The sequence below is a fragment of the Argiope bruennichi genome, chromosome X1 (assembly GCF_947563725.1).
Source record: "Argiope bruennichi chromosome X1, qqArgBrue1.1, whole genome shotgun sequence".
NCBI classification, from domain to species: domain Eukaryota; kingdom Metazoa; phylum Arthropoda; class Arachnida; order Araneae; family Araneidae; genus Argiope; species Argiope bruennichi.
In genome coordinates, this window is record NC_079162.1 from 128,609,672 (window position 1) to 128,627,465 (window position 17,794).

The following is a 17,794-nucleotide window of genomic DNA, read 5'->3' on the forward strand; positions in this document are numbered from 1 at the left end:
GTATTATTAATAAAACTGCATCAGATTGCAACAGTTTTATTTTTATGCAATGTAGCTATCCGCCCAGCCAGCTTAGCAAATGCAAAATAAATTTCAATCTTTAATGCAAGACATTATTGAATTTGAATTTAGAGGAATCCAATGATTTCTAACTAAAAAAAAAACTTTATAAAGTTGCTTTAAATGACCTAAAATTGAGTGGTAAGTATATTTACCAATGAACATTCGATGATATTTGCCCTTAACGTTCAGTGGTAAGTATGATTACCACTTTCAATTTCTCCTGAACGATCTCTGGTAAGCATATTTACTACCCCTTATTTCATAAATTAAATGACAAATCAACGAACTTTTGATGTTTTAGTATTCACATCATCAGTTAATCATGATATAACCCTAAAAAGTTTTATTTGTTAATATCCCGTTATTATACCCTATAGAGGGTTAAGCGTCGAGATCGTGCTGGCCTAAATTAGGAAAACTGTCAAGATTATTTTCAAGTCCTTTCAAAGAAGTGTTTTGACGAATTTTCAAGAAAATATTGCATAAATTGCAAATACAGTAAAAACTGATTCTGTAAATGTAACCAAATGGAAATAATAACAATTCTATAAAAAATCCCATTTGATATAAACATAAGACAACATGCAAATATGAAAAAATGAAAAAAATATTCTTTATTAATCGCTTAACTGATTTGTCCATATGCCGTACGTGTATCGAATTTTGATTGCTGTAAGCAATAAATAAACATTTCATAAGGATCATAATTCAACATAAAATTACTTCGAATACATAGAAAAGTCAAGTATTCAATGGATTTCCATTTGAATCAAAATAAGAAAATATTTCTGAAATAGAAGGTGTTATCTTATTAGATAGTAAAGAAAATAAAACAAATAAGTGGTTAAGGGTGAAACAATTTTTTTCTCTTATAAAATTTATAAAATTAAGATAGCTGTGCTGCTTGTTAAGTGATAAAATAAAAACTATGGGAAAAAATTTTACACCACATTTGACGGGAGTTGTATGTTTTGGAATCACCGAAATTGAGACATCAAGTTTGATTTATTGCTTTTTATGATTCGAGAACTAGAACCGGAAATGCTGCTCAATCAAGGCTAAAGATTTACAAAAATTGTTTAGTTAGTTTGTTATATTCCATTTTCAATCCATTAAAATTCGACTACAGATTTTCTTAGTCTCATTAACAGTTCATTTAAAGATATCCCTATTATTCGTAAACAATTATTGTTTTTTTAAATAACTACCAAACCACCGCAGTTTTCAAGAAAATGATAGAAAAAGGCTGCAAGTAGCTAATTGCAAATAAAAATGCTCAGCTCTACCCAGAATTCGCTCAATTATTAAAAAAATTACTACATTTTTGTGTCATGGAACGAAGTACATAGTAGCGATGTTCTACAAATTCTCTTTCTTAGAAAAACGCATTTGTATCATGTTCGTTTATTTTTTAACCACTTAACTGCGGAATCTACATTTTAAAGTCCCTCAAGTCTCCCTTTTTAAAACCAATATACATGCATATACATAAACCAATATGTATATACTTGTTGAACACAATACAAATGGCTGAATGGTAAATTTTGCAAAAAATCATAATAAAGCGAATAAGATTTGATTTTTAATAGATAGAAAATTACACATAGACCGCGCCAAAAAGATGAAGATTTGGATGGACCTGTATATGTTACCGATAAAGTGTATAATTCAGTTATTTCATAGAATAACTAGGTATTTCATAAAATAACTAAAATATGTAATAGAAGAAAAATTTCATACTTTTCCTAATTATTCTATGAAATAACTAACGATAGACCATTAAAGTGAAAATAAACCATTTCAAAGTTATTTTATAAATTAATTGATCATAAATAGCTCAAATCTCTCGAAAAATACATTTTATCCCTATTGCTGATGATTAATTGATAAATAATAAGGAAAAGCAGCGGATATAACTTATTATTGCTCGTACTGCTAACATTAGTTAAACAGGTAGGAAAAAAGAATATGTTTCAGAAATAGTTATATTTAAATACTATAAAAAATACATGCTGGGAAGAAAAACCGTTGCTTCATAAAAACATTGTGTAAACTTTTTCAAACAAAAATCTAAGAGAATATCAATTTAAATTTTATGAAATACCTTTATTTTACTTTTCATTATTTATTAGAGCAAGGACTGCTGTGATGATACTTTGAATGACATTGCATATTATTTTTGAAACAAGCACACTTTTTACTACAACACAATTTTTTACACGAGCACTTTTTAAATCCTTGTCCAGTGCCGCAACTTTCAGCTGTTGTAACAGATCGAAGCGTTGTGTCAATATTCGGAACTTTTTCAATGGAAATTAATTCTCCCTCACAGAAACTGATCTAGAGTACAATTGTTTTATTCGGCCATCTCTCGTTCCGAATCGGAAAACTGACTCAAAGCAGCTAGAACCGGTTTAAAGAACATTCGAGTGCCGTATTTCATACTTTAAACATCAAGTAATCATATTCCATAGAATACCTAGTTAAATCGTAAAATTCAATAATTTTATATACTTTAACTGACGTCTAGCTATTTCATGAAATACCTAGTAATTCTATGAAATAACGGATTTCACACTTTAACGGTAACATATACACAACGAACGCGCTTAACTGGTTAATATATTTCTTATTTCGACATTAATAATAAAATAGATTAGTTTATTGCTAGAATGAGTGACAATTCATGTAGCATTTAAAACAATGTTCATGGAATCGGTATCTTTTTGAAAAAGAAAACTAAGAGAAAAAAATTCCGACAGAAATATTTTGCACTTATCTTTTATTGTTTTTTAAGAAAGACTTTAATATTTGTATTGACGGATGTACCTAATTATCCTTTCAGGGATTGATTTACCATTGACAATGACTAGTCAATGACTGAAGGATTGAATTAGTTACTGAAGCTCCTTTTATCATTCCGATAGCTTCTTTGCACTCATCAGTTTAATCTTCACAAAATATTTGGTGATTTCTATTCCTAACAGAAATTCTTTACCAAAATAAAGACAATTTGCAACTTCGATAGAAATATGAACAGTTATTATTATTTTTTTTAAGTATGATATAAACACTCGTATATAAGACCTCCCCCCTCGATCTATTAAATGAGTATCATACGAGCATAGTTTTTGACAACATATATTATCCTATTTCCCAGAAAGTCCACTAATGTAATGTGGAAGTTCGTCACAACGTTGTCCTTGATTCCTCAGTAAAAAACAACCCATTCGTGAGGAATTCTTTAGACGCAGTATATAATCAAGTAGGTTCTGTTTAGGGCTGGCCGATGACGGAACTTCATCATCGCGATATATCGTCCGACACATATCGATATTTTTCGATATATCGTGATATCATTATTTATTATAAGCTATTATAAGTTATAAATAGCATCTCTTAAAATATTGACTGATCAGAATGACTCCAAATAAAAAGAAGTGTCAATTTATATAATAAAAATATCGAATAAAAATAGTTAGAAAATAATTCAGTTAAAACCTCTTTAATAAAGTGTGTCAATGCCAAAGCAATGTCTTCATGTTACAATTTAAAGCGTTGAATTTAAAAAGAGTATTTTTATATATTAGAATATGATAGTATCTATAGAAATAACAAAAATTCTGTATGAAGGTCAATAAGAAAGAAGAGCAACAAAAATAAACAGTAACCGGTAACCAAAACGAAATCGAAAACGCAAATTAATTATAAATATCGATTTATTGTATCGTGATTTATCGTTAACTATTATTCATGATCATGATTTCGATAAACCGATATTTTTCGAAAACTGGCATCAAAGAATCGATTTTTCAAAAATATCGATTTTTTTCGATAAATCGGAAATTGGCTCAGAGCTAGTTCTGATATGTGTCAAGAAGAAAATAATTTCGTGGAATAATTTTCAATTTATTACATCCTAATATAAAATTCTAAATATCATTTGTGAAAAGCTATGCTAATATGAATCAATAAAAATGATTCACAAATCAAAGACAGATGTGATTTCACTTCTCTACAATCTAACTGTTTCAATTCTGAAATGAATCGAATAAATGACTTATTTGATTCCTCTCTCAGCTGAGCACTAACTTAAATAATCTTCTTGTACTGTCAGTATTGTTTATAGATTTTAACATTCAATATCACGTTAGATTTCTATTGACTGAAATATATAAAAGAATGTATGAAAAGAAAAGCAGAACCATTTAGTTACTTATCATTCGTTTGTTGCTTCCGTTACTTCCAAAAAAAAGTGTAAAAACAAAGCACAAAACTTATCCATTCTAAAGCGAAAAAGACGGCGATTCTCTTCAATCTTTTATTATAATCACAAAATATTTATAATGATGACAGGGAAATTGCGTTTCCTTGACAGTTAAGCTGTTTATCTTGAGGCACATGAGACACATTTATATAAACGATATATTTAAAAATAAAACTTCGTAACTTCTTTTTTTTTCACTGCAAAATCTTCTATTAGCCGCTTTTTGTCTTGGAAACAATACGGAATTTGAGAATTCTAACTTTTTCAAAATAACTCATAGATATTCATACGCAAAATTCAGGGATTCATTTTGATTTCAAGTATATGTTACTCCTGAATTAAATACCAGAGAAATTTTTCTTAAGAATTTCTTTTTTGGTCCGCCTGCTGGTAAATTTTAGAAACACGATCTTTATTATAATGACCAGCGTTTTCGAATATATTTCATAGATATTTATTCCATTTCAAAAAATATATTTTTTTATTTCCATGGCTTGGATTGAAAATCATTCAAAGGTTTATATAATTTGCAGATTTTTATTATTCATTTTATTTTCGAAGACTTGAAAAACTGTGATTCATTTCAAATTTCTTTGAGGAATACAGAATCCTTCAAATTGAAACAGAAGAACATTTCAACGCGCTCTCAAAAAAGAGCATTTTGGGACACAGAATCCTTCACAATGAAAAAATGGCTCAGCTCATTTAAATTAAAGTAATTTCGAAACGAAACATAGCTGGGATTTGTAAGATATGGTATATGATTAAGGAGTTTTCTTAAGTATCAAATTTCGGAATGAGAAATAATTTCTTAGATGTGTAAAAAAAAAAAAAAAAAAAAAAAAAAAAAAAAAAAAAAACCTGAATAATACGCAAGTAATTTTTAAAGAAAGAGACTTGGACTGCTTTTTTAAAATCCCGTGAGTTTGATTCATTTCACGAGTACAATTATTGCGTCGTTTTAAAAATTGCCTCTACATATAAAGAGAAGAATACAGAACAAAAGCAGTTATTTTATACCATTGTTAAAATTGATGCTTTTTGCTGTTTGAAATCTCTGCATATAATTTTGATATGTGATATATTCAAAATTAATTAATTCATAAAATAGTTTTTATGAATTATTTAATAATTGGAAAAGGCAGATGATTAATTAAACAAACAACTCCAATATTTTCTGTTTCAAATCTTAAATTTTTTCCATTTATTTCTTCAAAGAAAATACTTGATCGTGTTATTTATAGTAAGTAGTTACAGATAATTTTTTTACTGCAAAGGGAATCACCATTTAATGAATTTGCGCTTAATCGATTGAACTTACTTTTACTTTTAAATTTATATTCAAATATTATAATATTTAAGCGAACTTAGAAGGAAATTTATTTTTTTAATAATTAAACTCAAAAGAATATTTTGTAAATCTATGACATCATTAGTTATACAAACATTATGAAAAATACAAACATTATGAAATTTCAATCAAAAAAATTCCTTCTGAATCAAACTAAAAAAAAACTAACAAAATTATTTCTGAATCAAATTAAAAAAGATGCAAATGTATCTAGAGAGAGCTAATGCTGCTACTACTGAAACACAGATGAACATAACCAAATTAGTAAAAATATTATGTTAATAATTCAGGATTTTCGGGTTACGGGGGGTCAATATTTTTAGACGATAGTCAGACCCCTCTTAGAAAAAATCCCTTGTTTGAATCTCTGCCTGAGGGTGACCCATGAGAAAGTCTTCAGACCGGATTCATCATTTCTTTTTTTTTAATTCTTTTTGCTTATATAAACTTTATATTTTTATTAATTTGATTAGTTATTCTATTAGATATTCTATTCACTTTCAGTAATGAAAAACTATTCATGACGTTTGGAAAAAAGAATAATTTGGAATTTTAACCAAATATGCAAATTTGAAAGAAGATGTGCAAAAAAGTTATTTGGTCGCATGGCATGCTATCGATAATATATAATACTTATTCGTGGTTAGAAGGAAATGGATCCTTTAATAATATAATGAGAGCAATTGTGTGTGAATAACTGACATTAATAATCATAACAAAAATCAAAATCGATCGATAATTAAATGATATTCTAGAATATTTCAAAGAAAGAATTGGATTAATGATTTTTTTAATTTATATAAATGCTCACATTTGATGGAAGACGAGTAGATAATTTATTTACAATGCAAATCTCTTGCAACACAGCATAGTTCATGATTTTAGAATTTCATTTGATATTATAAAATATTCCGAATATTGTGCGATACATTAACTTTGTATAATATTTGTTTCTTATTAGGGCCTCAGTGTAAGAAAGGAGGTATGAATAAATGGAATATAGTAAAGAATTAGAATTACTATCGTTGAATTTATTTTTGGTTAAACTAAAAACTCATATGAATAAATGTAGTTAAAACACATCTCTTCTAATAATAATAGAGAATGCCTGTGCGTGTTTGTGTTGGTGCTCTGTAGGACAGATCTTTAGAGCGAGTTGCCAAATTTGGAGGGTGGGACAGAGCTCCTCCGAGGAATTTTTTTAAATGATAATTGTTAGCAAATCAAGCGAAATTCTGTAATTTTTTTCAACTATAATTGCTGAAAATATCATAACATGGAAAGGAGTTTTATAACATCTTAATATTAAAAAAATTGTCTTTTTAATGATATCAATTTACTTGTTGATTTTTTATATATTTATTTAATCCTTAAATTTTTTTTTTATTTATTATTACAAAAATTTATTTTATTATTGCAATTCAACTCAAGTTGCTTTCATTGTTATAACAAATGTTTTTCCTGAATTTTCTTCTCACTCTGATGATGAAGATAGACTTATTTTCCCATGTTTAATTTTGAAAATGCTTATAATAAAATTTTTGAAATTTTATTGTATTTATAAGCAAGTTTTAATTTTTCTGATAAGCAAAGTTTAAACATTTTAACAAGCATCCTTTTTAAACATTGCTAAGTTTGTTTCTTGTGATATAATTAGTTGTATAAAAATAATACCATTCTATTAGCTCAAAAAGTCGTTTTCTTTAATAGCATGCTATATTTTTTGATGAATTAGAGTAATCATTATTGAATCATTTTCTGTGATATTACAAAACATATTCTGTAGCTCAAACAAGAATTCAATATTTAATGATTGTACTTTGTGTCCTTGTACTTTTAAAGAAAATATTGAGTTTCAGCAAAAAAGTTATTGCATTAGCTGAGGTTTAATAATTTCTCTTGCAAATTAAAGTTAAAATTTTAGTTGAGGAAATAGAAAATTTGGGAAATGTATAAAGCAATGTACAGAATAGTGTACAGTTTCTAAAATATTAAGCTTTACTTGCTTATAAAAGTACTTCGCTGAAGAAGCAGTCAAGAGCAACTTACATAAGAAAATTAATTAAAATTTTAGCGACCATTGATTGAACTAAACCAGCTGGCTGCTAAGGGCAGTTAGTAAAAATGATTATTATTATTATAAATACAGCGAAATATAGTGAATATCCATGTGTATTTTTATTTACGTTAACTTACTTTAATTATGTTAATTTATGAACAGAAAGAAATCGTCAAAAACTGAAAAAAGTAAAAAGATGTTACTTAGAAATTCCCACTCATTTACTATAACACATTAATTTTCAATAATTTATTATTGAATGCACGATAAAAATCATTTTTAATATGCTTATAATTACAGTACAATATTATTTGAATTCTGTTTTTATTATTTTATTATCTTCATTAAATTAAATAATAATCGTTAATATTAATAATATTTAAATTTCATTTTAATATACTCATAAAATAGTTCAATAATGTCTGAATATCATACATTTTATGCTTATAAATATCATATAATGCACTTGAGGGTCAACTAAAATCGCCAGATTAAATATTTTTCTGCTATTTTTTTGTGAGTTGCATTTTTAAATATATTCTTCTATTTCTTTCACACACATGGAAACTCTTTCAATTTACTTCATTATCGAAGCCGATTTTGTGGGAAGAAATTTACATTGATCATTCCAGTTTTGGAATTCTAGAACTGAGGAAACGGAATCACAAACTGGCTACTCCGACCCGCCGGAAGGCACACGGAAAAGCTTGAATGACCGGACTGCCGCAAAAGCAACACTGGCGGGAACTGTAGTTGAGCCCTACAGTCCATCACTGGCCACGGTATTACCCTTCCCTAAGGAAGTACGTCCCGTCATCGATGGGAGGAGCCAGACCTCCACCTTTTCGTGTATCCAGAAAGGTAGAGAGAACCAACCACCATGCTGCTTCTCATCCTCAATTACGAGGTGCCCCCCCCGGGGAATATTAAGGAAACGGAAGCATGAAATGATAAAATTGTTACCTATTCCACATTCTTTCCTTAGTTAAGTAATCTCGAAAAGCAATGTCGAGTTTATTGCAGATACAAATGCGTAAAACAATAGTAAATTTACAAAATATTGTTTGAATAAATTAGGGCAGATGAAATTCCAAGAAGTTAATTCAACTTCATTTGAAACTGTTTAAATAATTGAACAATAGAATGCGATTCAATCAAGGGGATAAGGGGATAAGAGTCGATGCCAGCTTAAGTGTCGTCCTCGTCATCTGATCGCGGTTCAAACTTACAAGGTCCATCCCAAAATAGTCCTATTGTTGCTTTAAAACTGAACGTTAATATAACTAAAACAATCAAGAGGATAAGAAAGGGATAGATTGATGAATCGAACCAGCCTCGAAAAATTATCACTGTAAATAGTATTTTTTTCCCCATATCGGAGGATTATGACTTTAAAATTCCGTAAAAGAAAAAAAGCGAATCCACTGTACACCAACCTCATGTATGTTTACTTTCTCATTCATCGTAAAGAAGAATGGTTTGATTTATTTTTAAATTGGAAAGCATTTCAGTGAATAGAAAGGTTTCTTTTCCTTTACATGTTCTTTTCGAGGGGTGTTATAAACGTTAAATGAATTTCTTCGAAAAATTGTGATGCTGAGTATTCAAAAGGGCTCTATTTTCACGTGATTCGCATGCAAAACTTAATTTGGAAATAAAGGCGGAACTAATAGGAAGAACATGTGCAAAAAAATTTGGATGATTGTAATTAGAAATTTTTTTACCTTTAAACTTTTTCTTGCATAAGAAAATTTACATTAAATAAGAAAAAGCTTTTTTTTCACAGCTTCTTACTATTTAAATTAGTCTAAAGTTTGTTAAAACTTGACCACGAAAGTTGGGAAAAAAGCGATACAAATTACTAGTCTAAAAAAGCGGTCTACAGATATAAGAAAAAATAAAGAAATGTAAAAGGGGAAAAAAGTCCCTCTCTCCCCTGCTTATTGTACGTGGCTTTTGCGAGGGATTACTTGTTGACTGTGTCATTTATCTACAAAAAGATAAACTGTGGAAATAAAGGGGAAAGCATGGGAGGAAAAAAGTGTTATTATTTTGACTCCAAGTTTCTCTTTCCGGATTAAAATCTATTGAGTTTTCCAGAATGTTACAAGTGATTAAAAGAATTCCTGAGCTTAAAGGAGCTAACTCGTGTGAAAGGTTAATCCTTCTTTTATTTCTTTAGCACGTTTTCGCTCTGGGATCTAGATTTCTTTTTTCTATTTCTACTGCAACTGAATGGTGAGTGATTCCTTTTGGAAGACATTGGAAAAAAATTAAACTGCAATCTTTCTTTTTTTAATGTTGATTTCACAGAGTGTTTTAGAAACGGAATGTTTTGGTATCTAAACACATATTTTTTCATTAAATTTCGATTTAGTGTTCTTCCTTTTTATCTGAAAGAGAAAAACATTAAACGTCTTCTCTAAATGCTCTAAATTCCTAAACACCCTATTCATTAATTTAAAAGTTCATTTTAATTCATTCATTTTAAGTTATTATTAGAACTGATCCGCAACATTTTTTTTTGAAAAAAGAATTGCAAATATTAAATTTGCGTGAATATATCTAAGTAGATAACTGGAGCCTGCTTTCGTTTGAAACTGAATAACTCTTAACTGGTGAGTGCGGTATCTCAGACCGCCAAAGATGGACTTTCCCTCACCCTTATTCTATTTTTAGCTCAATCAAATGGATCGACCCTATAGCTTCTTGTTTTGTGATCCTCACTACACGTGCACTTTTTCAACCGGTTTCAGCTGATGCTTTTTTTTTAAAAAAAATATTGCAGCTATTTCTTTGCCCGACGTTTATGAGACCGCACCTCCATTTTAGTTTTCCAGTATTACACAAGGCTTAGCAGATGGCTCTAAAACTTGATCCGAGAAATATCATCCAAACTACTGATACCCTTATGTAGCAGAGCTCCAGAGACGTTTAAATGAAGCAGAAAGTGATTTTAATGATAAGGATAGTTGTATAGAAGATTTTTTCGATGAAAGTTCGCTGATTTTGATATGTATGTTTAAATGTAATTAATTTTTCTAGTGATAATGTATTTTGAAATTTTTTTCAAATGTATTAATATAGCAAGAGAAATATCTGCAAAATTTACAGGCAGAATTTTATACTAGTACTTAACCTGTATGTTCATAATATCCTCGAGAACCGTGCTACAAATGTTCACAAAGTTTCTGCGCAGAAATGTTGCCGATAAAAAATAGGGTCCATTTTTTAAATTTTTATATAGTATAGTCCCTTATACTGAATATTTCCAATTTTCCATTATTTTTATATACCTTTGTATATTGGAAAAATAAATATAATTTAAAAAGTAATGCGTTTCTTCAAGAATATTATTTATTGTAAGATATAATTTAAGAAGAAAATTTATACTCAAGCGCAATTACTTTCTTCAACAATAATATATTTTGAAAAATTTCTAAAACATATTTATATATCAAGAAAAATATTTGCAGAATATATTGGCTGATTTTCATACTAATACTTTAATTAGAAAATTTAATTTGAGTATAAAGAAAATCCTGTCTCGTAGATCGCACCACCCCAGTTAAGTCCTAAATTTTCACCTCTCCAGTTAAGTGTTAAATACAGATGATTTTTTCTAAACAGAAACATAAACAAAAAGGAGAGATTTTTTTCCCTTGCCAGCGGCAGAAACGAAATCTTTTCCTTAATTCTATTCATTCATTATTAATATGTAAATATACAATGCCATCATTTGGAAATAGCACCAGTGTACGATAGTATATTGATTTTTCTCGCACACCACTAAAAACGTAGTTGATATGACGTGGAAGGAAAAACGAAAGTGACATTGGCATCAAAAGTTGAGCTTATTAATAGTGATACATGATCTCCCAACAGCTTGAATCTCTATTACAATTACAATAATTCTATGTAAGTGGCAATCTTCCTTTTGTGTTTCTTGCCAAATTCTTTCAGAAATCATTTGTCAAATAACAATGCTTCCAGGGACTATAGCAATACAGAATGATTAGTAGAAGTAGTAGTAGATTCAAATGATCCGTTGAAATCATTTGAATCTACTTCGCATAAAACAAAACCTCTTACGAAAAATTGATTAAATATTTATTTTTACTTTGGTCTCGGCTTTTAAATATTTCGCTTTCTTAATGCTGTGAATAAGGGTTTTTCTCAGTAATCACTGGAAGTTGAACCCTTGCAAAAAAAATTCCACATATCAAGTAGGAAAAATATTTGTTGAATTACCTTGGTATAACTCGAGTGCTTTCTTTTTTTAAATTGTAATGCTTCTTTTAGCACTGCAGTTTAATGCATGATCCATTATATTTCAGATAGCATGTGTTACCATTCGTGGGTAATTACTTTTTGACGACAATATTTCTTTTTGCATCAAGAATGCTGTATAATGGAACCTCCCCTAACGAGCATAATTCGTTCTTGAATCTCACTCATAATGCAGAACATTTTTTCCCATAAGAATCCATTTAAAATAGGCAATGCGTTCGATTGCTAAAAAAATACTCAAACAAATTTATAATAATGTAATTTATTTTTCATAATGCATGCTTTTATTACAAGAAAATTGTCTAAAGGCAGATGTCTTTGACTAACCTTCAAAAATTGCAGAAAATGAAACACAGCACTATCGTTAAATAAATTTTAAAAGCACATAGCTACTGCCTTATCAGAGCTATGCTTTTCATCATACGATGCATAAATTTCTCATGCTTTCAATATCTCCCTTATATCTTTGGAAGGTCGTAGCTGTGTTGCCTTTCCTGAGAAAATCTCCTTCGCAACTTTTTTCTGTGACACAGAATGCCGCTCCATTTATTCTTCCTTAGTTAATTAGTTAGTTAGTTCCTGGCTATGTTTCTACACCAGTTTATAGATATCATTGCTATCCATTTCTATCCGTATAGTCTTGGCCAGAAACAAAATCTCGTCGATTAAGGCTCCACAGGCGCACAAAAACCTAGGAGTCACATTCGACAACTCCATCCAGTCAAAACTTCTTCCATTTAAATACAAGTGTTCTCTTTGAACAAACGATCAACACAGACTGATATGAGCCAATCCAGCATATGACGTCATGGTGTTTCCTTGCTACTCGTTAAGCAAGTCAAATTTTTACATTTTATTTTACCTCGTTAGGTGAGGTTCGACTGTATCTGCCTTTGATATATTTGTTGTTGATATAATATATGTATTTTTCTCCTCTTAATCCTTTCTTTGTAAATTTGCACTAAACGTATAACTTACCATTTTCTTCTGTTTTTTAGTTAGAGAATATGTACGGAAGTACTGGGATGTTTCCACAGAATCATCATTTACTCACGATGACTATGATGGATTTCAAATTCCCGCTGATGATGACGTAAAAAGAGATACTACCAAAGAGTATTCCTTCTTGAAGCGGCGAGCCTTATCCATTGAAAAGGCGGAAAAGGGTGTTTCACCTATGCCTCCTTTCACTGTAGAATTATTAGACACTGTTCCGGCTTCTTGGAATAATGCCCACCACAAGAATGGTGCAGATTTGCCTGCCGTAAGCAAAAGAAAAAACGACAAAAAGCAGTACAGTCGGAAATTCAAATATGATCCAGCTCTCATGCTCATGGGACTTGGCAAAAGAAAACAGGACTCTCATCATGAACATAATAAAACTTTGACTCAAAAACGTTCTGTACATGAATCAGAAATTACATATGTAATTTCGGATAAGGAACAAGGATGGAACCCGGCAACGAAGGACACAACAAAAAATAATTATTACAGCATTGAATGGAAACCTATCACCAAACGTAGTACCTCTGATCAGCCGTTAATGATGATGATGGATGATCGAAAATCTGTTGTTACATTCAAAAAGCCAAATTTAACAGATAATGGAATGCAATCAATATTAGATAGGGGTTCAACGCAAATAAAGGATTATTTAAACTCTGATATAACCCTCGCTGAAGAAGATATGTCCAAAAATGAAGAAAAATCGAAAAGATTCTTAAATAATAAACCAGAAATTTTAGATTTGGAGGATGAACCACTAGATAATCCACACAATGCAGATTCCGATTTCGATCCAGGAAAAAGTTCTGATGAAAACTCAAAACGCTCTCCCACTTATGATCCAGCTTTAAAATATATGGGCTTAGGTAAAAAAGATTCCTTTTACGATCCAGCTCTAAAATATATGGGGTTGGGAAAGAAAAGTTCCAGTTATGATCCTGCGCTAAGATACATGGGACTAGGAAAGAAGAGTTCCAGCTATGATCCAGCGCTAAGATATATGGGACTAGGAAAGAAGAGTTCCAGTTATGATCCTGCCCTTAGATACATGGGTTTAGGTAAAAGAAATTCCTATTACGATCCAGCCTTAAAATATATGGGACTGGGAAAGAAAAGTCCCAGTTATGATCCAGCACTAAGATACATGGGCTTGGGTAAAAAAGATTCTTATTACGATCCAGCCCTAAAATATATGGGACTGGGAAAAAGGAGTTCCCTTTATGATCCTGCCTTAAGATATATGGGTCTGGGTAAAAAAGATTCGTATTACGATCCAGCCCTAAAATATATGGGACTGGGAAAAAGGAGTTCCACTTATGACCCAGCCTTAAGATATATGGGTCTGGGTAAAAGAAATTCCTATTACGATCCAGCTTTAAAATATATGGGATTAGGAAAGAAGAGTTCTAGTTATGATCCAGCACTAAGATATATGGGACTAGGAAAGAAGAGTTCCAGTTATGATCCAGCGCTAAGATATATGGGACTTGGCAAAAAGAGTTCTGGCTATGATCCTGCTTTAAAATATATGGGTTTAGGCAAAAAGAATTCCTACTACGATCCCGCTTTAAAATATATGGGCTTAGGAAAGAAGAGTTTCAATTACGATCCTGCTATAAAATACATGGGTTTAGGTAAAAGAAATTACGATCCTGCTCTAAAATATATGGGCTTAGGTAAAAAGAGCCCCAACTATGATCCAGCACTTAAGTATATGGGCTTAGGGAAAAAGAGTTTCAGCTATGATCCTGCTTTAAAATATATGGGATTGGGAAAAAAAAGTAAAAGTTATGATCCTGCTCTTAAATATATGGGACTAGGCAAAAAGAGATTCAACGATGATCATAATAAGCGAGGAGACAATAACCAAGATTCCAGAAAGGTTTCTTATGACCCAGCTTTGATTTATATGGGTTTGGGTAAAAGACAGCTCTGGAGCGAAAGTTCTGATAATTTTTCGTTTCAGTCGCCTTTGAATTACAAAGATACAGAGAAGCAGGTATATGACACCAATACCCAAAAAAGGAACTCCCTATCACCTACTTTAATGACTTCTGAAACTACCGATTATATTTTCAACGCAATGGAAAATGCCACAAATTCCAATCAATTTGATATTCCCCCGAAATCTGCGGATGCAAATAATTGGAATATTGATTACAATAACGAAGCCATTTCAGATGATAAAAGATCTTATGGATACGATACAGCCTCGAGTTTTAAGATAGAAAATAAGGCAAAAGAATCAGAATCACCCCCGGTAAGAAAGTCACACTACAATTACCCAGATCCCAAATTCGTTCAAAAACTTGTTAATTATTTTGATTCTTTAAAACCCCAGAACAGCAGATATACTCCTAAAATTAAAGACGAAGAATCAGAGAGTTTCGAAAATTCCTATCACCAGAATGTAAGACCCAACAATCATAACCAGTTTTTGAGGAATTCTCAGAAAAAGAGTGCGCTGCTTGATCCTGCTTTAAGGTATATGGGTCTCGGTAAAAGAAATGCAACAGGCAAACCAGAATTTGAGATTCCGTTATCAGATAAAATCGATCCAGATTGTGAAAACACGTGTAAATATTCAAATCGAAAGAAACGCGATGTCAATCATCATAAGGGCAGACTGTCACGAATCAACTCTCCACATTTTAGATTGAAAATTGAACCTCAAGATCAGCTCACTTCTGCCCCAGGGTTTGACGATTTGGTCATTTCTTCTGATGGAGATATTATGACCCTTCATGAAAGTAAGCGTAAACGGGAGAGAGATAATCGTCCCAAATATAATCCAGGGTGGATATTTATTGGATTAGGTAAAAGAGCACCAGACGCGATCCTAGAAAATCCCAAAACAATGCAAATGGATCAGCCTAACTCTTTGTTGCTGAAGTATTATAACTTAATGGAAAAGATGAAAGACAATCTCCAAAAAGTAAAGTATGACCTTATCGACAAAGGTTATCGAAATAATGATAAATGGATTGCATTTCATAATGTTTTTACTGGCGAATCGGGTTTCAAAGGGTATCCCGAGTTCTATAACATTAATGACCCTCCGATACAGCAGGATTTGAATGATTCGCCAGATTCTGATCTTTACATCCCACCACTTAATAGTCAACCTTACTGGAAAGTAAATATAGTCTCCGCGTATGAAAACCCACCCAATACTGGGAAGTAAAAGAAGTGAATTGAAACGTGTGTAATTTAATGATACGTAGAAGCTTGTATGAAGAAAAAGTACTATTGAAAACTTAAAAATAAAATCTTAGTTGTAATAGATTGATTTTTGTATTCTTCATTATTAAACTTCTCTTTATACTGTAGTGTTTGTGTTACAGTTATTTGATTATTAAAGAGAGTTTGAGATATTGGTTTAAACATATTTTAGGAGAATGGAAACTAAAAATTTTAATTTTATTTTGGTTTAAAACAGAAGCGATCCGATGCTACTAATCCTAATACTTTTTGAAATTTAATAGAATATTAATAATAATCGTTTGTCTTAGCATTGTCAAATTAATTGAAAATGAATTGAAATAATTTTTACCAATTTATTAGATAAATAATAAACGCTCAAAATGCATAAGTAATGTGGATTCTAATATGGATATTTCAGGATTAGATATAATCCTGAAATGTGGATTTTAATACTAATTACTATTCTATTTCAATATTAATTTAATACTAATTCTGATTCAGTTCATTTAGCACTTAACTCTGGTGTTACATTTAAAAAATATTCTGATTTCCGTAAAATTTCTTTCCAGAAATAATGTTCGAAAATGCAAACCACAATTATTTGAATCGTTTCATTATTTATTGATGTAAGTTTTTGCCATTCAATTTTTAAAAGAAAATGGAAAGTGTTTAAATTACCCTAACTTGTAGCGCTGTCATGTAATTTCAGAGTGAATATCATGATGGAAATATTTGCTCTTGTCACACAGAATCATGGGAATGAGGGATAGTGTGATTTGATTCATACAATTATTGAAGTCTAAATTATTATTGTATTATCTAAAATAATTCTACGTATCATTAAAATTTCAATTTCATTTCTTAAATCCGTTATGTTCAAACAGAACCTCCAAGTAGATGTAATTTTTTCTCTCACATTGTTGAAGTAATTGTCTAATGAATAGTAAATAATTTAATTTAAGTCATTAAAATAATTCATTAAGTTAAGTCATTAAGTTAATATTTTCAGCATTACAATTGATTTTGTTTCATGGCGTTGAATTTAATTTTTCAGCTCTTTATTACAATTTTGACGTGGATTTCTGTTTACGATTGCACTGTTCAATCGAAATATTGGCATAATTCTTGTAACAACCTGAATCTGATTATTTAACTCTTCTTTGCATGATTTTTTTTAATAAATCAGGGTGATATAATTCATGCTCTAGATTAAATGAAAAATGTTAAAATAATCCTAGTATAAATATATTATATTAAAAATAATTAAAAAACAGTATAATGGAAATATCCACTATAAAGCAAATTTATAGGTTAAGCTCAGTACAAAATCTTCAATGTCTTTAAAATAATGTCTCTTTTAAATATTTCCACTCATTATTGCTTTTATGAGCAAAACCACCTCAGATTAGTTACAAAAAAATATTCGAGAAATCGCACGTTTCTTCCAACCACAACAAACAGCTGAATGACAAGTTCAAACCCACTATAATAATTGTGACATTTTTTCATTGACAGCTACGTTCCTTATTACGCAATAGTCGTGAGAAAAATTGCA

At 30.3% G+C, this 17,794-nt stretch overlaps 1 protein-coding gene across 1 annotated transcript in view; it reads left to right on the forward strand.

The window, feature by feature from the left end:
• LOC129958691 (uncharacterized) overlaps positions 1-16,295 on the forward strand; it is a 47,535-nt gene extending 31,240 nt beyond the window's left edge. Inside the window, exon 2 of the mRNA XM_056071337.1 lies at positions 13,029-16,295. Within this exon, the coding sequence (XP_055927312.1) occupies positions 13,029-16,219 (3,191 nt within the window). The 3' untranslated portion in view covers positions 16,220-16,295. The remainder of the gene's footprint in view (positions 1-13,028) is intronic.
• Positions 16,296-17,794: the final 1,499 nt, after the last annotated feature.